This window comes from Passer domesticus, chromosome 8 (genome assembly GCF_036417665.1).
Source record: "Passer domesticus isolate bPasDom1 chromosome 8, bPasDom1.hap1, whole genome shotgun sequence".
NCBI lineage: Eukaryota > Metazoa > Chordata > Aves > Passeriformes > Passeridae > Passer > Passer domesticus.
The window spans coordinates 32,935,317-32,963,149 of NC_087481.1; the positions used below are offsets into that span (position 1 = coordinate 32,935,317).

Consider the following 27,833-nt stretch of genomic DNA (forward strand, 5'->3'; position numbering starts at 1 on the left):
GTGTTTTAGTCAGAAATCAAGAGCAACACAAAAGTAACTCTTATTAAGTCCAACTATAATTATCAAAATATGCACTCAACTAATACTCTGAAAACGCCCAAAGCCTTTGTAGGCATCAATTTTAAACACTCTTGGCTTGCACTGAGATACTCAACTCTTCACAGCACTGAAGAAGTTTTATCTCATGGCACAGAGGACTTGCAAGAGCTGTCAGAGCACGAGGGAGGCCAGCCTTAGGCAGGCAGCCACCAGCACTGCCCTATGGAAATGCATCCGCTGCCTTCACTCCGTGCTCCTTGCAGTACTTAAAACCTTGAACTTTGAGTCATTATGACCCAAATGAACTGAAATAATGAACTCCGGTCATTATTTCAATGAGAAACAACTTACACACCTGGCAATTAATAGCAAGCTCTGGGAAGCTACTAATAGAAGTAGTAATGCTCTCAATGGCAAATAAACTGATTTTTTTCGGACTTTTATCTCCTCTATAAACTGCTTGCTGTAATTAATTTTGTTTGGCTCTTCCCTGTTACTTTGTATTTCACTATTGAATAGTGAAGACCCTGAATTGTTTTAGTTAGCTCTGCTGAGAACAAATATACTGTCCCATTTTGTGCTCCTCCATTACCAGGTTATTTTTGTATTTCCATTTTTTATGTTCTATTTGAATGTGAAACGCAAAATTACCAAGAGACATAAAAAATAGCCATAGAGTAATACTATACTACAATAGAGTTTACTTGGCAAAGTAGGCATAGAGTAGTACATAATTAACTTAGCACAAAAATAAAGAGATCATATTAATTCATATGATAATTACAGGATGACTGATGCAATAGATATAAATACAGTGAGAAAATTACATGAACATGATCCAAAAGGATCTGGATCCATAGTACATGAAAATACCTCATGGTGATTTATTTAACCATTCAATGAAGAAAAACCACCAGTGGTAAACAAAAAAGTCCATTTGTCATCTGAATGTAATGGTTTACAAGCAACTCAGATTATTTCCACTGTTGTGGAAATAACTGAGCATACAAGAACACCACCTGCACACTCATACACAGGATTTGTTTTTCCCTTTTCCTTTTGTGCTGCTCACACTTGTGTCCCAGATAACGTTGGCTGTTAAGTCGGAAGCAATACCAACAGATACCCTGGGCCACTGGACAGAGTGTTTTTCAGCAGAATCACGCTTGAAATGAAGACAAACCGATGCTGATTGGAACAGGAAATGACCAGAAGACAATTTCCAATTGCAATAAAAATATCTTTATTAGAAACTGTCAGCCAGAGTAGGAATATCTCTGCGCTTCTTCACGTGCCAATATCCTACAGCTCCTGCAAAAGAAGAGAAAAGGCAGCGCATGAAACAATAACTTTGTGCTCTACGCAGTGCACTGCCAGTTTTTCCACACTGCTTACCCTTCTCTCTCCTCTGCTTCCAGCAATTACTGGCAGGACACCGTCTCTACTCATTCTAGGCAGGACACAGAAGGACAGAAAAAGATTTAGTTCACTGTCAAAACCATTGATTTTTCTATACAACTGCAGTACACATTACAAGAGCACCACTGCCATGGAACATCTATTGAGGTACTTACGTTCTGCTTCCCAAATCCTTGCATCATTTACTGAATGAGACTTGACATCTAGGCAGCAGCCCCAAGCAGCAAAAGGGCAAAGCAGCACTGATTCACTGTGGCTGCACAAACGTGTTGCAGATCAGGTGTTTGGAGCCTTTCCTCCTGCGTCAAGATAACCTCAACACACAGTGAGCAACCTTCTACTAATAACAAATCCCCCTCATCCCAAACAACAGATCCCAAGTTCTCAGGGACATGTCCAGATGGTACTCACTGCTCTGAAGCCTCCTCCCAGTCCTCTCTCCACTGGAAATAGGAAGTGTCACTGGCAGATCTTGTGGCAGCTGTCTGTAGCACCACCTTTGACACGTGGATCTCACCTTTGCCCTGCTAGGCTTGTTTCAGCAGTGTACAACTTACTGTCTACATATTTTTGCATCTGGTTAAACTGCAACTGAGCCCAAACAAAGGCCAAATCTCAGCACTGCAAGTCAGGTAATTGCATTAGCATACCATTGTGTCACTTTTAACAATTCCTCAGGCTCAGCACAGCATTTACCTAAATACCATATTCCAAATGCAGGTTGTGAGACTGACTGGGTATAAGGTCACATTTAAATACACAGCTGTCTGCTCAGTGTTGAAGCCATCTAATTACTCGTATTTCGTGATAAAAAGTGTTTAAATCTGAGGCCCACCAGCTGTGCAGGAAACTAGGGCACATGCCCAATCCCAACCAGAATGGACACATAGTATGTGTATGTAGAGACAGGACACAGAAAAGCCCCTCTGTGAGCAGATGAGATGCTGTATCCTCAGCTGAAATCCAGCCTGGGAGCCCATGCCCTTCTCCCTGAGGTGCCAAGGATTTTGAAACTGGCACGATGAAGAGGCGGCTTGTACCTCACATTAGGAGGTACACGGAAACTTACCTGGAGGCTTGTACACAACATCCATTTCTGAGGCTTCACAAATTATTTTCTAATCCACAGGTAACATTTGGATCTTATTAGTGGCCCCCTATCAGCACACAGTGGAACTGAGTCCACATTCACCTCGGCAGTGACAGAATAACTGTTCTTATGTATCATTAAGGATGATGCACAACCCCTTTTTTACAGCCTGATACAGACCTCACCTAATGCAACTTTCTCCTCCTCCCAATCGAGATCCCAGCAAAACAGAGAAACCCAGACCAGCTCTGGCTTTCTCAAATTGTCAGTACACCTTGTTATCAGCTTTTGGTGTTTAAATTTCTGTAAGTTCCATCACAAATGATCAGGAGGTTCAGTTAGAGAGATCAGCAGAAACCAAATACTGGGAAAGATCACCAGAATAAGTTATATATATTAAAACTATTTATCCACTCAGTTCATAGAATTATTATTCTGATAAAGCATCACAATAAGGCAATTAATGACACACATAAGTTGACCACACAATAAACCTTGTATTATAAAAATAATGCAAGTTAATCCAACCCAGTTCACTCCCAATACAGAAAGTGCAGATAAATTGGAAAAATGACATATCAAGAAAAGTAAAATGGTAGCACCAAACCAAGATGGTAGATAGGTTATAAAACATTTAGGTAAAAATCTTCCCCTCTCAACTAAACTAGAACCATATGACCTAAACTGAGGCAGCCTGCAACTAATGCACCAGATGCACAGTGACTTTCATTTAGGAGCTATGTTCTCCTAAACAGGTACAACCACTGGCAGAGCTTCCTGCAGCCCCTGAGGAGGCTCTGCTCTATCCCTTGCTCTTACAGCACTCAGGCATCAGCTGCTCCTGTAAAACTCTCTTCTGCTGCTCATGTCTCTTTCCTCTGGAGATGATAAATTACTCTTCTTCCCAGCTAAGTGAATCCCATGGAAAGTGCTGAGGGTCTAAATCCATTTCATGCCTCAGGATGCTATTGTTATTTTGCAGCATACTTAAAAAGGACAGGTATTTCATAAAGCAAACTGAAAGATGAGGTCCCAAGAGCAAAGCCTTTAGTGAATTTGGAAAAGATCCCAAGAGTAAAGCCTTTAGTGAGTTTGAAAGGATAAACAGAAGGAGGTAATGAAAATTTGAGGCAGGGTGAAGAACAAAGGGATTCAAGGAGTGATGATGACGGCAGAAAACACTGCAAGTATCAATGCCTACCAGAATAGCCCCTTCTTAGCTCTTCAGAAATTTACCAACAGAGTATAGATGAAATCTTTTAAATGCTTATTGTTATTAATAACAATATAATTATTAGAAAGATATGGTTCCATAGTTCTGGGGGATGATTGTGATCAGAATCTCTAATAAGATTTTGTGCAAACAGGAGCATAAAAACAGTGTGCCATATTATCAGCAAAAGATCTACCTGCTTCATACTATAAAAAAAGGAGTATAAATGAACTTAATTTCTTTATTTTTTAAACATATATCCTTTAGAACACATACAGTTTTGGTCATGTAATTCAATGAATCTTCATTCATCCTCTCTTCCAGCAAGGACTGGAGCATTACAGAGTTTTATAACAGATAAGCCCTTCAAAATGGTAGCTAAGACAAGGACCATCCATGCACACACTGCTTATTTATTATCATTTTCTGGTTGCTACTGCAAAACATTGAGTTTCAGAGGAAAGAATCCAGGATCCCAGGTTTTGAGCTGTGCAAGGACTAATGGACTTTGCCTTTTTATTTCTGGCATACTGGAGAAATATGAAGTTGTTGCACTATTGGTTATCCTGCCCATCAGTAAAACCAACTTTTGCAGTTTGTAAAAATCAAAATACATCAGTCACAGTGTGTGACACAAGGTCACTGGGTCAATCTTTAACTTAACAATCTTAACTGGATCAGGTATTCCCAGAGTCTTACATCACCTTGGCACAATGAGGAGGCAGTAAGAATAGGCACAGTGAAAACACAGCTTGCACCACCTTCTCCAGGGTTAACAGCTGCTCAGACTACAGAAAACAGAACACATTTCACACTGTAGTCATTGCAAGGAGATTTATAAAGTTTAATAGGATCCCATTCTTGAGTTACTTTATTACTGTGCTCAATTAAATGCTATTTAATGATTCAGCACTTACAAGATATTATATACCATTCACACTCCATTGACTTCAGTGAAGCTCCTGATTTTTCCAAAAAAGATTAGTAGTTCTGAGGAAAAATATTAACTTTCTGTTTAAGTCTTAAGAATAAACAAATTAAAAGTAGTGACTAAATACAATAATGCTACATTGGTTTTCTGTAATTCACACATGGGGAGATTGAGATTATCACATCAAAATTGTTTACATCACTGATAGTGGTTTAACTGGTAAGCAGCCCAAGGATAAAGACTATTTCATGTTATATCTGTATTTCCATCAAAAACTGCAGTGGCTATTGCAATTTATTGGAGCATTTTATTTCCAGCTGTACCCACCATGAATTACTGTTACAGCATAAAAGATCATCACTCTGGATCATCAGAGGAGGTGGTGTAGGCAAGTTGCTGAAACAATTGTGTTTGTTCCTGTGTTGTAGCAGGTTATTCCAATACTCACCTTTGTGCTTTATGCCTTAGCACAACTTTACTCATCCTCAGTGTAAAAAATGAGTTGAAAAGGCAACTCCTTGTCTCAGGCACTGGCCTGTAGCTCAGAACATCCACAGATGACTCTCTCAGGTAATGATTTCACCCTACAGCTCCACAACAGCTTTCAGCTGCAGCCTGTTGCTCCAAAGTTACCATGTTTGCTGTCACAGGTATTTTCCCTCATCAACATTTTCACCAGAAAGGTCAACCATTCCACCCTGAAGTGCAGGTAACCACTTGGGTCAAAAAATGATTATAAGCTGTAGATACTTGTACCCCCATGCTGCCTAATGCTAATGATACATCATTTAGTTTTTTCATTGTATAAAAGCTGCTTCTTTGATAGTTTTTTTAAACAATCTCTCTTGCTCATATACACGTTACCATCCACCAGCCTGCTTCCCATTGACACAGAATTGTTAATGCTGCTCAAACGTTTCCAGTTTGTAGGAACATTATGACAACTTTTCCTTACTTTTGTGTTGGAAATGTGAATAAAATTGCATGTATCCTCATTGGTGAGACACAGGGCACCAGACAGACCAGGTGAGCTGCAAGGTGCTCTCCTCACACTGCTCTGCTCCCGTATGAAGAGGGGAGAGGACACAACCATGTCTGCACCCTCTGACAAGGATAGTTTCTGTGGTACTGAAAGATATCCCCTTGAGAGCTGAGGAATCTAAATTCAGAAAGCCTTAAAAAAAAACCCCTTAAAAAACTTACTGCAACTGAGAATCTGAAGCACAGAGAGATTAAAAGACCTTGCCCAAAGCCTGTCCAGGAGATTGCATCAGAGATGGATATTGAATCAAGTGACAATAAGACACAAGACTTTTTTTCTTTTTGGATTTGATGTACTAGAAAGTATAAACCGTTTCTTTATCACCAGAAGTTTCATAAAGCTGGACCACTGATGACAATACTTCAATCCACAATGTTAAGGACATAGTGTCCCTTGACGACATACTTCATTTAATTCAGCAGGAGCTACACATGAACACATCAGAACCACACATGAATTGCTACATTTGCAATATTTTAAAACAGATTTGCCACATCAATATGCCTGCCTTTGTCTCTGCTACCCATACAAAGAAACAGACAGTGTAAATCAATATCAGCAGAAATATTAAAGTAACAGGTATTCAAGTTTTGGAATGCACAATACTGAATATTCTACAGAACACAAATCTGACAAGACCCAGAAAGGAAATGGGGTGTGAGACCATGAGCAAGGTTAACACAAAATTCAGTGTGGCACATAAACTGAATGCTTCATTGTTGTTCCCAAAGTACTGTTTGTGAGAGAAGGGTCCAGCAGGAAGGAGGTTTCAACAGGGAAAAGCAACAGACACTGCCCCTACTGAGCACTGGTATGGGCTGCCAGAGGAGCTTGTGGGGGAAAGCAGTACCAACTGGGTCACAACAGGATACACAAATTCATGGGCCACAGCTGCCTAACAGGACAGTAAAAGGACTGGCTATGTATACACACTTCACTGCCCCTTGAGAATCCAGCAAAAAAAAAAAAAAAAGGAAGAAAAAAAAAGAAGATAATGACTACACTTATCTACCTTCCTTGGCAAACGCACACTAAAGTAGGAGTGTAGTTTCAGTGCACATTTCATCTGTCCCCTTGCACACTCTACAGACAGATGTTCCCACTGATGTGAGGTTTCAGCTTTGTCTGCCATGGAAGGAGTTCAGCTGGCCCTGGCAATCCAAGGTTTACATGGTTTAATGGTTTTCAAACAAAATTTCTGGAAGATGATGATGAAAATGGAATTTCTAGGGCAACTGAGCCCACAAATGCAATGAAAACATTAGAAAGAGTGTTCTCTGGATTACATACAAACAAAGCAAATTCAGCACTGTCTCTACACTGTTGTTTTTCTAGTCAGAAAACACTCTTTGCACTAACTGTTATTTTCTACAGTCCAGAACTAAACTCATTGTAGAGGCTTTACAGAAGTGTCCCTAATTTGATGAGCATATTGTCTGAACTCTCTGTGCACAGGCTGTAGATTTCTACTGTGCTACATGAACAGCAATGATTCCATGCATGCTTTCATTTCCTAAGTAAATCTTCATGAAGACTAGAGGAGGATTTAAGAAGCACAAGCATTTCAATTTTGCATATGATTCCAGAACTTGCTTTTTTCTAGCCCAGAGAAAACAACTTCAAGCCTCATTTTAGGCTGCTGTCATAATATTTTCAGGCTTGAGACACAAGATTTCATTAATTTTTATGCCATCAGGATCTGCTACAATATTAAATTAAAAAAAAAAATCTGAGAGATACTCATATGAGAGGATGATTCTGAGCCAAGATTTCAGGGACTGGCTTATTTCATGCCTTAAAGAGATGTCTTAAAAAAACCAGAGGAAACTGAAAGTCTTAAAATAAAATTAAAATAATTCAGCTTTGCCACTTGGGTTACACTTCCCTGTTTCTTACAGAAAGGTTCACTCAATTCTATGCATCTATACTCCTTATCCTCTTTTACATATATGCTTATCCTTCAACTTATGCCTCAAGACTGCTGCTCACAATTTAAGTGATATATGCAGGATATATGCAGAGCCTTTCAAGTAACCACTCCCCAGCTGTGCTTGTCCACTAAAGCTTTGAAGACACTTGCATCGATTCCACTGGCACTTTACAAGCCTCATATAAAGTGAAGTGAAAAACAAAACTTCTGGGCTTCATGAACCAGTTCCCTAGAGAGAACAGTGCCCTAAGATTGGCACAAACCCAAAATCAGTAGGACAAAATCCCTGAACTGCTGGCTCTCCTCTTGCTCCTGCAGCCTGCCATGCAGTTAATACCCAGCACCATATTGGGTTCTTGACAATTTATACTTAACTGGTCAACAAAATACCAAACTTGGAACTTAAAATCAATAAGTTATAAAGCTCTTAATTATAAAATCTAAAAAATCAAGTAAAACTTAGCATAGGGAAAGAGCATATTAAAAGTAACTGGTTTGTGACTTCAATAGGAATTTGCATGCTTTTTATTATAGTGTTTTCATTCATATTTAATGGTTTATGCAAGCTGTTCTTACACAAAGGACCAGTAACTCTGTTAAAGATGGATCTCAGCTTCCTTAATCTGAAGATCACCAGCTGAGAGGTGATCTGTTAAGCCTGTCATTCCATGAGGCTATGAACACATCACAGAGCTGCAGCTGAGCCAACAGAACGTTACCTTCCTTTCCAAAATTGTTAGGAGAATTATTCATTCCATTTTTATCTTTTTTCCTAACCAATTTAACTTTTCCCACAGAATGATGGATCTTTGATTCTTTTCTTAAAAGTATTTCTCTGATTTGAGAGAATTTTCTTTAATAAGATGGTTCTTATTAAACCTAGTTAAATTTAATATTGTAATTAACAACAAATTCTTAACAAAAGAAAAAAAATCTGATTTAAAATTTACTTTCCTCTACATTAAAAAGTTAGTCACTCTACCCTAAAATCACATATAAAATACTATTCCTCAAGATTATATGGTCACATAACCTTTATGCTATGTTTCATTAAATACCAATGAAATACTAAAACATTATTATGTAGGTTTTAAGCTCTATAGCAGTGGACAAGAGAAAAAATTAAACCTTCATACAATTTCAAATGTAATAGGCAAATATAAAAGGAACCCAATCCAAAACCCAGAGGTGGAGGTCATGGGTGTCTTCCCATTAACTTCCATGTTCTTTGGACTAAGGAACCAAGATAAATCTGAGCAATTGAAAGGAAGAGAAGTTAAAACTTACCCATGAATTCAATTCCTAAATGGTCTGCTATACTCATGAAAGCATGTAAAAGAAAAAAGAGAAAAGAAACAGACATGTTAGCAACAGAGTAAAATATAAATTTACCTTGATACAGCAGTGCTGCAGAACAGTGTGGGGTCCGAAACAAAGACACAACTCTGACCCTCAAAGGTGGAATTTAGGGCACTCAGCTGTCACATGAAGGGACATGTATTTGGGGTAGGAAATGAATGCCTTTATATTTGGCTTTATGTTCAAGGCAACCACCTAAAGGGGCTTCATCTTCCCATCCTCCTAAACTGCTCTCTCAACCTGCTAACCACTGTCCTTAGTTAGACAAGGTTCTTTCTTCCATTTCCTCTGACAGGAATCCAAACCTGAAGAGATGAATGGAAGGCTTTCACTGAGTTTGGCAGCCCTCAGCACAGCACAGCAGCCACACCTGCACCCAACGTGACTCCTACCTGGTCTCTGCTGCACAACAAAATCTGACAGCAGCAAAGAGAAGCCACGTTCCCAACTTGGCCATCACACAGACAGGATGCAATAATTTCATGACATCTCAAGTGAAGCAAAAATCTTAACACTTTTAGAATATTGACTGAATTACCACAAGGACTTTTAAACATTTCAGGGCCCTTTTTTTACACAAGGAATTAGACTCCTCCAAGAACTACATAGCAAAGCTAAAAGATTTTCCAATATAAGCTAGTTTAAACACTTCATTTTATTGCCAACTCTGGTACCTGGGACAAGATCATGGAATATTTGGGTTTCTGTTGAAAATTCTGGGAATTCTTCCCCTTTTGTACCCTTTCAATCCACCAAGGAGAAGGCACCAAGCATCAGCTTGCTCATTTCACTCAGCATACAAATCTATAGAACAGCTGATAAACTCCACATTTTATTTTCATGCAGAAGGCAAAATATGCATGTCAAAAGCAAGGAATGCAAGATGATGGTATATGGCATAAATACCTTGTTAGCATGGTGTTAGGAAAGGCACATTATGCAAGTTTAGTGACAAATGAATCTTTCCTTTTGAAAATACATAACTCAAAATCATACATATATGTATTCCACATAACTATCTTCTAATCTGTACTCTTGGACTCACATAGATACACACTCAAATATCACATACAAACATCTCTAGTACATCTGACAAGAATGTAAATTTTTGTAAGAATGTAATTTTTATAAAAGCATGAGATCAGATATATCAAAAGTGCATCAAACATACTATATCTACTGAGATTTGTAGCTTTTCTCCCCATCTAATTTTCTGTACCTGTGAAATTTGCAAATGATATCTACATGCAATTCACACCTTTGCATCCTTCTGTAAATCAGGTCAAACTGCAGTTGAAAATTCCTTACTTTAAAAAATGATAGCAGAGATCAAAGCACCTTAATCTGGTCTCCAAGGAACTAAAGATATTGACACATGGAAGAAGATCATATAGTATTGTCTTCTTAAGTCTATGTAGAACAACTGAAAAAATAATTTTTCTTTCCTAGCTTGGCTACACACCTTCTATACCTGTTTGCCATTTGCAACCTACATTTCTCCCTTTGAGTTCACCAACATGGTTAAAAACCACTTCCTCAAAAAGTAGATACAAAAAATAAATTTCCTTTAAAAATATGAAAAAAGGCATTTCAGTTCATATTTGAGTGGCTTATACTTAAGTGAGAACCAAGGATGTATGGAGCCTTCCTGGGAAACATGTTCAGCTGGAAAGGGTGGAAACATGTCAGGTGATTTATTTTTAATATCTCATGTGCATACAACTTCAGCAGCCAACATTATATATATATTGCTGACAGAGCTGATTTCCCCAGACTACGATAAAAGGATGTCCAGTGGGATAAACCTTTACAATAAAATATCCAAGCTGCCAATCAAGTAGTAGTTCAACAAGCTCTGTGAGCAGCTATTTGGGGACAGAAAACAAGGAAATGGTAACTCTGGCAAGGCAGCACACGCTGGTTATGGCCATCACTGCCCCTTGGTGACCAGGCACCAGCCCAGCGAATGCTCTCACTTGCACTGCTGTGGTGCAAATCAGCACCTCCAGCTTTGGAGATGGCTTTGTCCACTCTTAACAACAGCAAGAAACTGTCCCAGCAGGTCCATGTGAGAGACACACAGCAGCAGGAAATAACCAGCAGGGCTGGTGGGGGATGTGAGCTGTGGTGGTGACCTGAGACTGAACCAACCACTAAAATGTGAAGTATTGACCCTGGCAATTCACGGTGTGACAAAGAAATGTTCTATTGCTGCACAGCCGTGGCGCACGGATGATGAATTGCCTGCAGAGCACTTCCCTGGACACAGCAAGTGCAATGCCAAGTAATTCACCATCCAGAAATGGACTCTGGTAAAAAAAAAATGCATATGAGAGCTATAAATGTGCTGAAGCGTGGGCCCTGCTCCACAAGATGGGGTCATTAACCAAATAATGCAACTGTATTTTACTTCTGTTATTGTGGTTTCTTCTTTCTTTCTGGTATTGCTATGTTCTTAGAAACTAATATATTTCTCAGATAGAAAGATTATTCACGTTTATTTTTTTATTTTATCAGTATTTCTCCATTTTCATGTTGATGTGGGAAAAATACTGTGCCTTATAGTCCTGGCACCATAGTAATGTGTTGCTAGTATTAAAGCCTTTTTAATTTATACTGTCTCAAAACATACACACCTGTGAATACTTGATAACGAGGACAAGAGAAAATAAATTTGCAGTCACTAATGGATTAATTTATTACTGCTCCACAAAACAACATACTGCCTTGTTTCTGGATTGTGATTTACAGCTTTTTTCTTAGTCATATTAACAGTATGAACAGAAATATAAACTCAACATGTAAATCTAACTGAAAAATCATGGACATGGAAGTACCCATTATAAACCTCTACAGACATTTTAACCTCTTCTAAGGACAAGCTGACTCTGGCATAAAGACAACTTTAGGAAATCAGAGCAACAGCAAAGTATTTTCCTCTGCAAATGAAATTTATCGCTTCAAATAAACTAATAAGAGTTGTTAAATTGTCCTTGGTAGATGACTGCCTTGACCACAAAATGCAACATGATAATATGCTGGGAGCCACCCTGGGACAGCTCAAGTACTCTGAACAGATTATCTGTCTGGAAGGAACAGGACTAAATTTTACTTTTAAGTATTAGACCAAGAAAACTTGGTCTGAAGTAAAATCCTGAAAATCCTTCCATTCATAAAGCAGTTCAATTAGGACACTACCTGAAGATAAACTGCTGCTCTCTTATCCACGTGCTTTGTGATGTTTGGCAGCACATGGTTATCAGCCTGTTTGTATACCTAATGAAGCAAAATCCATAATCAGTTATATGTATAATACATATATATATATGAAACTATAGGGTTTCTTTGAAGCATATTATTTTTGGTGCTTCATGCTGCGTGGGAGCACACAGAGTAACTTGACAAGGGATTTATCTATCCAGCAGGAAGGGTTCATTGCCCCTATATTCTCTCCTCATGGGCAAACTGACCAATGCTCTCAGAATGTGGTTGTTTTGTTGGGATTTTTATAATATCAAAAAGAAAAAGCAACCGCATGTAACAATGTATTTTTAAAATCGCGGTAATTCAAGAGCACAAAATTTGATTTTGCTGTTTGCTTCAGAGAAATTGTAGTAATTAGTTTCTGTAATTAATTTACACAAAAGTACTCTTCAAAATGTTTGATGGCATAGGAAAACTGATTGAAGCTGTTCAGGGGAATCAGAGTCATAAAATTAAATTAATTAAACTACTGATTTTTAAAGAAAATATCTTCAACGGAAACACATGGCAGAAACTTCCCTCTCTGAGACATTTAAAAATGGATCAAACTAAATCCTGAGAATAATCTTGAATCAGCTAACACTGGGACCCTTCCTTTTACCCTCTCTGATAAACAGGACTACTAAAATTTTTCCAGATTAAAAGTTTCCCTGGGGACAGGTAGGCTATTCACCACATGTTAACTGGTGTAACAGTAAGTATACAGAATATTTTGGTAATTTGCTCCATCTATGTCTAGACACAATAACGAAACTCATACATCCACACACCCCTTACAAGACACTTGGTCTGTTTTTGATGAAATTATAAATGACAGTTGAAGAAATGATAACAACTTAGAAAGAAGGCAATAAATCTATAAAAGAAATTTCACAATCTGCTAGATTGCCAGTGTAAACAATGAAAGAACATTTACACTCCCAATTTGCATAGATGCAGTTAAGTCCTTGAAGTCCGCAATGCACAAAAGTAAATACTTAAGACAAAATGTAAAGGTTAATTGCCTTATCCATTTATTTGTAAAGAAAAAAAAAATACAAAGGAAGGAAAAAACCCTAGGCTTGCTGTGAGTATTTGCCTGGCTGTGGAAAGATTCATAACATAGCCTTGGAGGGGTCCACAGGATCCCCTCACCCACTATCAATTCCATAACCAAGAAAAACTTTAAAAACATCCATCAAAACCTCTTGTCATATAAATTATGGAATAAACTATTGATTTTCTTTTCCTTTGAGTGACTAAAGCCCATGGCTGTGATTTTCATTGCAGAGGTGGAAAGACTGTTTCTAGCTTCTGCAAATAAATAACAGCAATGCTCCCACTTTCAGGTTCAAGATAACTTGGAAACTCCAACTATTTACCTCACCTGCAGCATGCAGACTCAGAGGATTAAGCTTGTCTCTTTTCAATTATTTTTTAAGATCTTAAATTATCTCTGCAGCTAATAAAGTCAGTAACTTCTCTTTGAGGCACTATGTTGGATATTAACGGAAAGGACTTAGTCTCAACCAAGCAACATAAGCAATCTGTACCAATATTCACAGTACTGTAAATCAGTACTGATTAATTTTTACTACTATAGCTATAAATTCAGCAGAAGAAATAAACATATCTAATTTCAAATCAGTGAGTAGCCTATTGATATTATATTTTTAAACTTATTAAGCACTTGCAGAACATATTTAAGAGTTTTATCAGATTCAGGCCACAATATATATCATCAGGTGTCAGACAAATGCAGCAGCTTTATTTCTCCCTGAATAACCCGTTGTTTTCAGCAATGAGATGAGGAAGCTGGTAGATATTAAATGCTGCTGCTATATTGAGACACATTTTTACTCATTTTCTTAGCATTCATAAATCAACACAAGTGTTCAACACATACAAGGACTTTAATTCATCCCAGAGTACCAGCAAGTAAACAGGATGTCCACACAAACACTTTGTCTCCAGTCAGACAACTGGGAGATGCTTTCTTACTGTATTTGTTAAAAACATAATCCTGTTTCTGTGGAAAGTGTCAAATGTAAATGAAGCTGCCTGATAGACCTCATAGCTGATGGTGACAAGATTATTTATGAGGTTTGCTCTAAATATATGTGGGAAATGATAAACCTGTGTGATCAGCCTCCCCCGGCACGACGAGCCTGCAGTAAACATTGCACATTACAGTCTGGTTACTTGATTACTGACATCAGCATAAGCTACTATAACCAATGAGTCTGATAAATACTCCCAGAAAAATCAAGGTTTCTCTGATATTATGCAGTTTTGACAGATCAATAAACCCGTGCTAGCGCTGTAATTGCAAACACTGTAATTTTTTTTTTTATGTTCCTTACCAAAGCCTCTCATCTCCTGTAAAGTTTCTTTCCCTCCCCTGCCTTTCCGGGCTCCACACACCACACCCATTTTACATTCCCATCTAAAAGACCAACCTCACAGACCAGGTTTTCTGATGGTGCTAAGGACCACACAAAAACAAAACACTGGTGTAGCTATGTGACCTACTTCTACAATTCTGAATTCTTTTCCTGGGCTTCCACAACAAATATGACAATGACTGTATTTGTTCCACAGTCTCAGCTGCAAGGTTGCAGCACTGTCACAACTGAGGAACCACTGGGAGAACTGGGCTATGGAAACATATTCTTCTATCCATCCGTGTCATTTCATTACCACAACAGTTCCTGCAGAGCCCAGACTTGTCCTGCCTCAAATCCTGGTCCAGCCCCTCAAGCCTGCTCCAGGTCTGCACAGTGGAATCATGCTGCCTCTGCAGATGGACCTGTCTTTATCTGCAGGAGGGCTGGGAAATGGGTTTGAATGCATTTATCTACACTGAGCTTAGATGTTCTCAGTCATTAAGCACTTCCTGTGAATTTCAGTTGCAATTGGCAGGATTAGTGATGCAGAGTCCTTTGGAAATGCCAACCTTGACACTGGCAAAACTGGTCCTTTCCCAGCTATGTTGCAACAAGGTCTCATGAAGCTAAATAGGAGAGGGAAGTGGAATCATATTGATGGTCAAAACCCAAAAAAGCACATTCATTACTTCCAAAACATGTGATCTGGAAAGTTTTTGGAACTATATGTATGAACTAGATTATTTGTGTTGTCATAGGTGTAAAAGATTTCACTTGACTGCAGTATTTTGTATGTGAAAAAATCCTGTTCTGGTTAAATAAGTGACACAAAATGTCTGTTAAAGTAGGATAAGCCTATAAGTTTCTTACAAATTACTATAGGGATTTTTGCACTATTATTTCCAAATGGGTGTGTGGTAATATGGGTCTGTAAAATATAACCAGCCTCACAGAAACACTAAATGAATTGCTAATAGCTCCCTCATCTTATGAACATACGACACTTAATAAACATTTTTCACGCTAAATGTTACTTTATTCCTTCCACAGATCATTAAGCTGTCCTTCACTTGCCTACTACAAGAAAATGTTTCAGATGCAATCCTATTTACTGCTCTCTAAAGGCATAGAAAATTTCGTAGGTTTTTGTCAATTTCTTAAAACTAATTACTTACTTCAACTTCAGGATAAGCAATGTGCATAATTTTGTGGTAAAAAAACCCAAAAAAACAATCCACAGCCTTATTCCCAAATGTTTCAAGTAATTTAGTTCTACTGCAGTCAAAAAACAAACAGGCAGAAGCAGAATGCAGGTATTTACACCAAGATTAGACAATATTAACTGAAGGTTTTAGAAGCTGTGCACTGTACATCTCCAATGACAAGAAAGTTGACATATTTGTTGATATCCCTACTTTGTTGCCTAGATAGCTGGTCTGAGATTTGCAGCAAAGAACTTGAGAGACCCAGACCTTTTAGAAAGATGCTGGTTTTTGTCTGTGTTGATTTGGGAATTCACTTTTCTTTAGGAATCCAATTTTGACAATAACAACTATATTTGCTGTACAATTTCTTACGTTGCTTCATTTTAAATAATTTAAGATGAGGAAAGAGAATTACTTAAGCTTACTCCAATTACTCTGTGCATGTTTTTCACACATGGGCTAAGCTGCTGCATTTCTGAGACTCATTTCCAGCAGTTCTGTGCTACAGGCTCAGAAGACAATACAAGAACATGCAGTTTTCATCATAATTTTATCAGATTTTTATCAAATTTGCTGTCTTATGGGGAAGTACTTCTGTGTGTCAGGAGTCTCTCAACTCACCTTCCTGAAACATCACAAGTTTAACCAACACCTCCAACACTCTTCCAAATTTACTGAGTCCTTTCTCTAGGAAACCAGGCATGGAAGTGCCTTTATGCCTCAAATCCAGCTGCAGATGAGCAACCCACAAGTGTGGGGTGCTTAAAAGGGTTTGATTTGAAAGAGGTTGTTCTCAGCTATGTAGATCTGCCCTATTAGCATCACTCCTATTTGTTATTCCTTTTAATTTCCCAGGGATACACACTTGAATGTTTTAAAGATTACTGCAGTGAACTTTATCAGAAAACACAGCTTTTGTCCAACATCTCTTGAGATTCAAGGGGGGAAACACAGAATGACAGTTCACAAAAATATTCCCATGCCTACAAAATATATAGCAGAGAACTGACCTGGGCACATCTCTCCTTTTTTCAATGCTAAGACCCTCTAATAATTTTATAATTCAACTCTAGCATTGTGGTTTCTTTTGAAAAGCTGCTGCACATTTTCTTGTCTCCCAAGCGTGCAAGCCATGCACATACACAGCACAGCTTGCTCTGCATTCATGCTCTATGTGGTGTTAAATATTACAGAGATAAAAGTTGAGGTATGTACAAGTGCTAGAGAAACCACATTTTTTGGTTTCTTTTTGCTAACTGAAAAATTTCTATCAATACATTTTGTGATTCCATGGAAATATTTTATTTAAAGCTGGTGAATAAACACAGACACGTGACATGAATATTTTGCCATAGAGTGTTTTCAGAGTCATAAAAAGGCTTCTTGAAGGACAGCTTCAGTACTTAAATTTGAGTGCTCTCTCAAGTCACCTACCAGATGCTTTTGCCAAACTCAGTCCTTTGAGGTTGGTGCACTGTATGAGCAGTCCTAATGGAAATACACTGGCAATTGTCAGCTTGTTTATAACATCAAACCCCAATCAGAGGACGGGAGCAGAAGAACTCTGTTTTCCTCTAAGCTAAAATGTTTTCTTGACATCTGAGGATGATTTGTTCAAGCTAATCAATACCAAGGCAGGCCTGATGGGGAAGCACCGTGACTTGGACGAAGCTCTGCGGCGCACAGAGCACTGTGTCAGAAATGCCACTTGTCAACTGAGAGACTGAGCTATTTTTTGAGATGTGAAAGCTACAGAGCTGAGGTAGCAAAGCACCAAGGAAATGTCTCTCTTACCTGGAGCTGTAACAGTTCAAATGGTGCCACTTGTATTTGACCATGTGTGTTGGCACACATATCCTGACAGCATCAGACCAATGTGTTCACGACTCCATAGACAAATAATGTAACAAATAATGGGTAACAAATAATGTCCCATACCATGCAGTCATGCAAATGCAATCATGGCTTTCTGCTATGCCTCTATCCTGCCTTGCTTATGGAAATATATTCTGCTTAGAAGTGATTAGCTAATAATGTAAACAACCAAGTAGCAGCAAAAATGAATGGCAAGAAATGCTTTTTCTCAGAGCTTGAGCATCTTGTGTAATTTTAGATGCAAGCCATGAATTTATGACTTCAGATATGTACAATGAGAAAATTACTTAACTGCTTATCTGTTTGAACATTGTTAAGGGTTCAAATCCTTTACTAGCATGACTACGTTAGAGCATTAACTACTATAAATACCCATAACAAAGGTGGTCTGAAATCGTTAATGTTGGGCATGAACAATATGACTCATCCATGAGATTTAAAGCAGACAGGGCTGTGATAAAAAGAATCATTAGCAGCTATCACCAGCAATAAAAAAATAGCACATTGGAACAAAAGTGTATGATGTGCACACAACCCAGAATCACCTACAGCGAGAGCAGCAAAATGAAAGCTGCTGTTTGCCCTCATTTGTATATGGGGATGCACTGCAATTAATTGTTAGGAATATAATGTGAGAATGGTGCCAAAGGGCCCCATATATAGAAATATTAAACTCCTGGAGTGTAACTGCTCTCTCAGAGCCATTCAAACAAATGAATTGCCTGTGCACAGATCAGATGCAAGCCAGCACCACCAGGATGGTGCCTTGTGCTGATGCCTGCAGCACTGGGAGCACTCCTGGCCCTCGGGCCAGCTCACCACTACTGCAGCACCCCACACAGACCAGCACGGGACAAAGAAGGAGCAAAAAGGGGGAAAATTCATTCCGCCACCTTCATAAACACAAACTACTATTTATATCTAGGCAAAGTGGCTTGGATGAATGTGCAACTTAGGACTTCACAGAAGACTGAAGAGCTCCTGTGGCCTGTCTCCCTTGAGATACCTCAGTAAAACCTGACCTTCAGATGATCAAAGTGCACTTGTTTGCTTTCTTCTCCTTTCATCTCCATTCCACAAACTTTAACGTGCCTCAAAGAATTTAATAGCTCCCAATAAATCTCAGAGAACATTCACCCATCAAAGATCTTTTTGCCTTCCAGGTTTGAGACACTTTACCTTACTCTGATAGATCTTAAGAGTATTGAATACAATGTTCCTCTTAGAAGACCTTAATACTAGGGCATAAATTATTTTGACAAACAAAAGCAGGGCAAAAGGAAGGTCTGTATTCTTTTCCACTGTAACAAACTAGATGTGTCAGCAAGCAAATTAGTTTTGTAGAAGAGTCTAGAAAATGGAAATAAAATAATGTTATAGCCTGCTTAGATTTGTAGATTTTTTTAAAATTTATTTTTGTGTGTGCGTGTGTGTGGTTTGCTTCAAATCAGCAGGATTTTGCTCAGAGCAAAGTTGTGAGATGAAGTCACAACTTTTAACTCCTCTTAGGGCTATTCAACTTTTACAAAACGTGGAAAGAAGAGCTCTCCTTTTCCATGCCTGGCTCCATCTCTGCACCTTCCTTCACACTTTGGGCAACTCTTAAGCTTTGCAAATGGGTGAGGCAGCAGAGCAGGCACTGAGTGCTCTGTGAGAACTGACCCAGTGCTACCACAACCCCAGAGCAGGGCAACCATGGGTGCACACACTCCTCAAAGGGCAGGGAAATCCCCAGGCACAGCTCAAACACATCACCTGCCTGTCCCTGTGCTGCCCAAAGCATTTATATGGCTAAAAAGTAAATACAAACATAGAAAACATCTGGGTTTCTTTTTCTTCTCCTTACCACTGGTAGAGCCAGGGGTATGGAAATCACTTTTTCATGAGAGGTAAATTAATTTTGAACCAAGGTCTGTATAAGAGGAAAATGAGCGAACACTGCAGCATCTTCAACTTATAAAGTCTTTGGATAATGTGCTACCCACATGAAATAGGATTTGCCCCTTAAAATGTCAGACTCTGAGAAATCACACCTGTATAAGGTCACAAAGTAAGAATTATTGCACCTTACATGTAAATTCCAATAAAATCTCTAGGAAACGCTACAAGCTATTTCTACCAGAAACACAGGATATTGTACTGAAAGGTCTTATTTTCTTAGCAAGTCAGAAAACCAAAGGTGTATGGGACCCAAAAAGAAGAAAATGCTTTCAAATTACAAGAGAAATACATAATATATCAGCATTTCAGAAGGAAAACAAGAAATCCTGCTACCTCTGAACATTTTTATTTTTCTTAGGTGAAGCTGCATTTTGAATTCATTCATTTAGGAATACAGTTACATTGACAATAAGGTGGGTTAAATGGACTTGCATTTTATCTGCCAACTTAGCCTGCTAAACTGAGGCAAAACTGGCAAATGACCTCACAACTGACAGGACCATGGCTGCTGTGCTGGAATCCTCCATGAAAAATCCCATTTTTTCACAATGGCATTATTACAGAGGAAACAGTCATAAAGGTGTGAAACACACTGCAATCTGTTCACAAAGCTCAATATGGTGAAGGGAAAAGAGACAAAGACACACTTCTGCTGTGATTTATGTTTCAGGCTTGCAATTTCAGGTAGAAAGTAAGATCAGAAGGAAAATTAACCTAAAAGATGGCGAAAAGGTGCCAAAGTTTAGCAGCACAACTTTCCAGTCTCTGCTCCAAACCCCACCGAAGCAGAATTGCTGCTGACCTGAGATGAAAACTTGAATTTCACAGCAAGCTTTGGGAAACTGAGTGTGCTAAACTGAGTATAACTATTTTTTTTAAAAAAATATTTTATTTTGCCTGTATATAGTTTCAAAATCAGCAAGTCCAGCTGTCACCTCTCTTTTCTCTAGCTACACATCTGTTTTACTGTGGCAGGGTTGTGAAGGGGATACAAAAGTGTTATAATCAGTTAGAAAGACAAGTCCCCTTACAATGGCAAGGAGATGCCAGGCAGCCTAAGGCTGGTGTTCAGTGAGTAGATTCCACCTGCATCACTCTAACCAAATTCATTAATCAAATTGCTGAGGTATTTTTGCTTTGGAACATGGCTGGGTGGGAAAACAGCAAAAACAGCGCTCTAGAATATTCTACTGATCCAAATCCTCCCTTCTCCGGAATATTCAAAGAAAGAGAAATATTACTTTTCCTAGGAGCTGGAAGGCTCTGGCAAATTATCTCTATTATCTGTATTTTCTGGGACTCTGACTGCAGATCTTCCCAGTCAGCTGTTCCACTCATCACATTTACCAGAAGCAGTCCTTTTCCCTAGAATGCTGAACAGAATAACAATCTCATCCTATTGCTTCCTCAGTCCATTGATTCAAATATGGTCTGAAATCAGTGTGAAACAACTGACTGTATTGCTGCTTAAGATGGCAACAGCAGCAGCAGCAACAGAAACAGGTATTTACATTTCTGAATAGCTTTATAAAAGATCAGTAAATACCCCGGCATCAATGAAAAAGTACTTCCTATTTGCTATAAAACCATTACTTCTACCTCCTATGCAGATAAAAATAAAGTGGTTTTTTCTCCAGACATGTTTGTGAAGAATTCAGTGCCTTTGTGAAGAATTCAGTAGTTTGTAATATCACAGAACACTGTCAGCAGCAGCAACACTTTTCCCTCAAAGGAAAACAGTTGTCCATTGCAAACTGCTGTCCCCTTCTTTATTCTGCAGCTGTGCACTTTCAAGAATATTTTAAACTGAAAAACCAGCTGTCTCTATTTTTCATTTGCCAAATTCCCTTCCCATTGAGGATTAGAGATTTTCTTCCCTTAAATAAAACAGAAAAGAGAGCTTAACACATGATTAAAAACAAACTCAGGCACTTAAATACCTTTGCAAAAAAGTAAGGGTCACTTTCAAATTGGCAACCAGTCATCTTAGATTCATACCTCTTAAATGCTCTTGAAAATTTTATTTCTTTGGGGTAACATCTAGATTGTGGGGACAAGTGACTCCTGCCCCAAGCCTCACATCCACACATTCAGCCAGGCTGGAGCAGGAACATCTGCAGGCAGCTGTTGGTGCATGGGAGAACAGCCATGCATGAATTATCACAGTCTAACAACACCTCGTGCTCTTGCAGCTGGTTCTTCCCTGACATTGCTGTTCCTGCTCCTGCCAGGTACTTCAGGTCAGCTCTCAGACACCTTGCTCCATTTATATATATTTTTATATATTTGCTCCATTTTGCTGAGGTGTCTACTCCCACTTTTGCCAAACAGCTGCATTAGCAGAAAGCTCGCAGGGCATGAACAGCTGGAGCCCGAACTCTCATGAGGGAAATTTCTTTGGAGATCCAGCAACTGCAGAAGGCAAAAGGCAGCTCATCTGAGCCACCTGTAGGATCATATTATGCTGCCCAGCTGAGACCTTATACCTATCTTAAGCTCCAACACGCAGAACCTGATTTTTCTAATGTGTAATAATTTTCCTTTGGTTTTCAGACTAAATTTACACTGCAGCAACTTAAACCCATTCATTCTTGCACAAACATTATCTTTCAGCTTCAATCATTCTTATATTTCCTTTATATTTATCCACTTGGCGTATTTATAGACCCAATGACATCTCTGACATATTTCCCAGGCCATCATTCCATACAGCTGAAATTTCCTGACAGGCACTGGAACATCTATCAATTATTGTACTGGATCAGCAATATTTCACTCAAAGAATGGCATTCAAATACTTTTAAAAAAAACTGATCACTGCTTCCACCACCACCTCCTATACTCCTATAAAACACAGTATCCTCAAAGAGCCAAAAATATATCATGTACCTATAGGTGCTGTCAGAACCACCAGACACAAAACCCTCCATCCACTGACAGCATCAAGGAGGTGACAAGCTGTGACCAGAGCCTTTGAGTCAGACTCCTCACGGGACAGGAGAACACCAGGTCTGCCCTCAAAAGTGCAAGTTCACCCAAAGAGCAGCAGCAAGGACTGTGCTGGCTGGCACAGCAAACTGTCACAATGAAGCCAGAGATTTTCCTTAAATCCCTTCTGCCGATGAAGGAAATTTCTCCCCCACTAAATAGATTTTATCTTGAGTTATAAACCAGAGATAATGTAATAGAGAAAACGTGTTCCCGTCATATTTGTGCAACAACTTACAGATAAAGTAAATCAAAACAGCTTAAAATCTATTCCCTATAACCAAGATCTGCACCAAGGAACAATTTTTAGAATAAAAATATTTTGGTTTTAGAAAGGAATACCAAACTCAAGAAAGAGGTCTTAAGACTGCACTTTTGAAAGCAACTTTTTAAAAAATCACGTTGCAGTAATTACAGGTTATGTACACATAGTCATACAAGAAATGCAGTCGTATGCTGTGCTTTTCTCTGTCTTTTGTGTAGGTGCTAAACACTGCTGCACAGACATTATAACACAAATACATTTCTATTTCTCTCTTTTTTTTCCTTTTTTTATTTTTTATAATGCTGTTTAAATGCTTGGACAACTTACAATAGAAATTTTTGATGTCTTGCTGACTTCTCTTTCCTGTTCAGTCTGCAACTGCAGCAAGTTTAAATGTATGGAGAATAATTACATAGGAGTTGGTAAATACTTGCCTAACAACACTCACAGTACCTGAAGAAATGCTTGCAGAATAATTAATATGAGTTGAGGCCTGCAACATGAGCCTTCTTTCTGGAAGATAATCTCAGATTCATATACGAATCTCTAATAAGTGTCTGAAGACAGACAGATATGACAAACGCCATAAAAAAAGGCACACAGCCCTCGTCTGCCCGACTTGAAGTCAGTGTCACTGTGATGGAGCCTGATTAGATGCTCTGCAATTGCACATTTTCATTTTCTTACAGCCCATTAGGCTGCTTTTAACAAAATTAAACACACTGCAGGGCAAAATAACCAAGTAAACCAAAACAAAACACTTACACTGTTTATAAACATTTTCTTAAGAAATTGCCATTTTGAGGATAAATGTTTCTCTCTTGAGCAAACTAGACATTCTTCCCATTTTCTGCCTTTGGACATCCCCAGAACTGGGATGGGAGAGGGCAAGCTATTTCTGTGACATGCATTCACTAAAAATACACCACATCTAACTGGACACTACTAAATAAAACACATGTAGACTACAAGGGAAAACTAACCATAAGAATAATAACACAAATCAAACTCCACCATGATGAGTGAGATGAATGAGATTAATTAGCATCCAGCTCAGCTAAGTTAATGTCACAGGATGCTACAGCTTTGTATCCCATTCACTGCTTTTCCTAGGTGGTGGTAATTTCTGCTTTCTCTGCCCATGGCCATTGAATTCAGCCTGCTCTCTCTTTGTGCTCCTGTTTATTTTTTTTATAAAATCCCACACATGGAAACGTGGCTCCCCAGTGTTTTACACATGCTAGCAGGAGAAAGGTGGCCATGGCATTTTAAGGGTTTGCTAAAGTTTCAGAGCCAGGACGCTCTGCTCTGCCACCACCTCAGCCCTGCTTCAAGGGGGAACAGTCAAACATGAGAGTGGACACCACACCCTGTACCTGGCCTTGTCAGCCACTGCCCCACTCCCACTCGGAATGCTGAGAAAGCAAACCTGGAAGACACTCAGCAAGGGTGAGCAGGAGGTGCTGGCACCAGCAGGAAAAGCACATCACATTTCTGTGGGCTGGTCCTTCCCTGGGAGGGAGTGTTTAATGCAGCTGGGAAAGATGCTATTTGTGATGGAAAGGTACAATCCTTGCAGTTATTGTTCTGGACTGCAATTCACTGTTAAATGGTGTATTTTAGTGCATTTTCATCTTCGAAAAAAAAGGCTGACTGCTTACATTTTTTTTTTCTCAAGTTATGCCATGAAGAAATATAATTTGCCTTTTAATAGAAATGTCAAGGACCCATTCCCTCCAATTTACTATATAGATTTTTAAACCCCATACAAAAATGTTGTAAGTTTAATTGGAAAAGACAGCATGACAGCACAATTTTATACAACTGGTTACAATTATTACAATAGCAGCTTCCACAGAGCTCTCAGTGATTTTTCAAGAGCATTTACAAGCATAAAGTGTGAGTTAGGAAAAAAAAATAGTAATTTGCTACAGCTGTGCAAAGTGTATTAAGGAAATCAATCAGCAGTGACACAGATATTTAGAAATGAGAGATATTTTGCCCATCTGAGAGCACAACTGTAAGATTTGGTGACGTTAATAGGCTTTTTTTTAAATGACCAGATTAAATAAAGCATAATATTTTAGCTCAGATATATGGCACATAAAAAAAAAAAGGCAGGCAAACGGGTTAGATAACTATTCTGGTTGCTTTTTTCACTTATGGGGAAAGTGAGATCAATATGACAGAGTATGAGTCTAGGAAAAAATGATGACAAAGGCACCTCTCTGGCAGCCCTAGTGCTGGAGTTGTGAACAACTTCCTTCTGCTCAGACAGGAGAATTTGCTCCTTCTTCATTATCTTCTATCTTTAATGTAGAGAACAGAACACTACTTAGACAAAAATGAAAAAAAGCTTATTAGGGAAGTTTAACACACTCACAGAGAACTCTGTGGAAGACAGCAACCCAGTTATTTTCCTGAAGTGATTTTATGGTGATAAAAGTCCTGCAGATTCATTATGCTCTAGATTTATTCTTTATTTACTTTTGAAGACATCCTCGTGGGTCAAAACACCCTCTTTGACCTTGAACTTTGTGCTTTTGTCATTAGATTTCTGATGCACTCAAACCAGATCAGAATAATGCAACAAGGACAGGCTGTAAAGAAACTGGGCTGTGAATAATACATGTAAATTATGTTGAAAAGGGACCTGTGAGAGTTCCACCTGTGACGGTGGAAGACGGACAAAATTGCTTTTCTTCTTTAGGGAGAGGGGCAGGCATCCCAGTATTTATACAGCAGGCAAATTAATTGGCTTTTGCTGAGCTCTGCGCTGCTGCAGCTAAACTGCTTCCACAACACGACCTACATAACTTCCAATTTGCTTGGGAATTTCCTCATTCAGCCACAGGACAGCACAGCACACACGAACTGCAGAAATCATCTTGGAAAGTCATACAGCCCCATATGAAATAAATTCCTTGCGAGCAAATTAAAACTTCATAAAATATCTTTGCAGCACAAAATTAATCAGTCAAATCAGAAATTACTGGATTAAAACTAATATAATATAGTCAGAAAACTGGTATAGTAATTTAAAAGTAGTGTCAATGGCAATTAGCAATAAGCATCTAATTTATGGGACACTCCATATCCATATCCAGTGCTTTGCAGCAACACTAATATTTATACACTGACAGCCCTCATTTGCTCTGCTGTGCTCATTTCTCAGTCTCCTAATTTTCCTGGTATATTTAAACTAGGAAAAGCCTGTAAGTTACCCTGCTATGATAGAAAAATAACAAGTTTATTTTCCAGATTGCCTACTCTGAAAATGGCCAGAAAGTAGCTACCACGCTAAGTTTGACAGGAAAGAAGTCTCATGAAAGCAGAATTTCTGTATAGGGTTGGTTGAACTCTGGACTCTGTCCCATGAGCAGGATTTGCACTCAGTCCCAATGCACATATGTAATTTAAGGACAGATTCCAGGGAAATTCTGTGTAGTTCTGGAGGTCAAAAGTTCTTCCACAACCCTGAGTTGATCTATAAAATCTTCCAGTAACAGTCCCTTTTCTTGTGCCAACCAGAAGCTGGATAGGGAATCAGACACAAACAGCTGCTACCTCACCAAGTAGTTTTCATCTTGCCTCCTATCCATGACCAGTTGGATAAATAAACACTTCAGGGTATATTCCCAGATATTCTTTCCACTACCAAGATAACCAAACCAAGGCAGACACCAAAAGCATCACTTGGGATTCAAAAGAGAAAGAAAGACATCCCAGCCCTAAAACTATGTATGAAAACGTACAGCAGCCAATAATTTCTTTCTGGGCATTTCAGAGGCATTGAGAAGTTAATTTTCACACAGTCCAAGTATAATTTAAAAAAATTACTTATGACATATAGGAGCCTACATATTATTAAATATCTACAGATATGCCAAAACTCCTCTAATAATTTTGCACTTTCTCTTTACTTTTGTGTGTGAGATTTTGCATTCTTACAGAGAACACACATTATTTTACATTCAAATACTGGTGCAGCTGCTTCTACCTACGGCTTGAGAGATTTATGGATAATAACACAAGTGAAAAATAAAAGTACATTTGGATGCATATCAAACAGCAGCTGCATCAGTCAATCAAACTGCTGGACAACAGATTCAAGTCTAGAGATAAATGTAAAACAAAATAAAATTCCTCAGTCAGACCAGCTTCTTCAGAAAAATACATTATGCATTTCCCAGTACTGACACAGATAATGTAGTACTTTTCTCCTTGACCAAAGCATGCCACACAATTTGTTTTCTAAGCCAACATGTGTTAAAGCAGAAAAGAAAAGCCATTCTTCTGAATTGCTATCAATAAAAAAGTAGCTACTGTGTCAGTCAGCTTGTGTAACAATAAAAAACCAGATATGTATCAATGTCAGAATCTCAGCACATCCCACTCTGTGCACAAAACATCCTCAGTTCTTATCCACAGTCACTGTTGCAGGATGCACAGGCTGCTGCTTCTCAGTCACTTCATTTGTTCTGACATCTAATTTTTACAGTGTAAATACCACAAAAACCCCTCTGTGTATGCCTTTTTTGTCATGAACAAGAGACCAAAATAAATGACCAAAGCAGTGCCACTCAAACCTGACAACTTCATGCAGTTGCTTTTTAGTCTTTATCAATCAAAACCACTGAAATAAAAATAATGGTATAGAGGAGAGCTCCGAATTGAATTCTTGATTGAAAATCTGTACCAAAAGCCGGCCTTGTCTGAACACAGCTCTCATTAACAACTCTGGCAGTAAATGGCATTTTGAATTTACCATGCACTAGGAAGGATCAGATATAAATCAGGGCACCCTGTGGTCATCACCTAGGGATTAACATTCCAGTGCATTGATCAAGCAGCTGTGTCTATTCTAACTTTTCTTTCACTTCCAGCTTTTTATGGCCAGCAATTT

General features: G+C 38.7%; 1 protein-coding gene and 1 long non-coding RNA gene across 8 annotated transcripts in view; both read right to left on the bottom strand.

Annotated features, from left to right (window-relative positions):
• The window catches only part of NRG3 (neuregulin 3), a 695,884-nt gene that overhangs the window by 64,089 nt on the left and 603,962 nt on the right, over window positions 1-27,833 (bottom strand). For all 7 annotated transcript variants that reach the window (XM_064430253.1, XM_064430250.1, XM_064430251.1 and 4 more), the window contains one exon: window positions 8,952-8,978. In XM_064430253.1, the coding sequence (XP_064286323.1) occupies window positions 8,952-8,978 (27 nt within the window). The remainder of the gene's footprint in view (window positions 1-8,951; window positions 8,979-27,833) is intronic.
• Window positions 610-4,409, bottom strand: LOC135306402 (uncharacterized). The gene is made up of 3 exons (XR_010367218.1): window positions 1,614-4,409; window positions 1,435-1,489; window positions 610-1,350 (listed from the first exon to the last, which is right to left on the bottom strand). It is a non-coding gene; the product is annotated as an uncharacterized LOC135306402 (long non-coding RNA).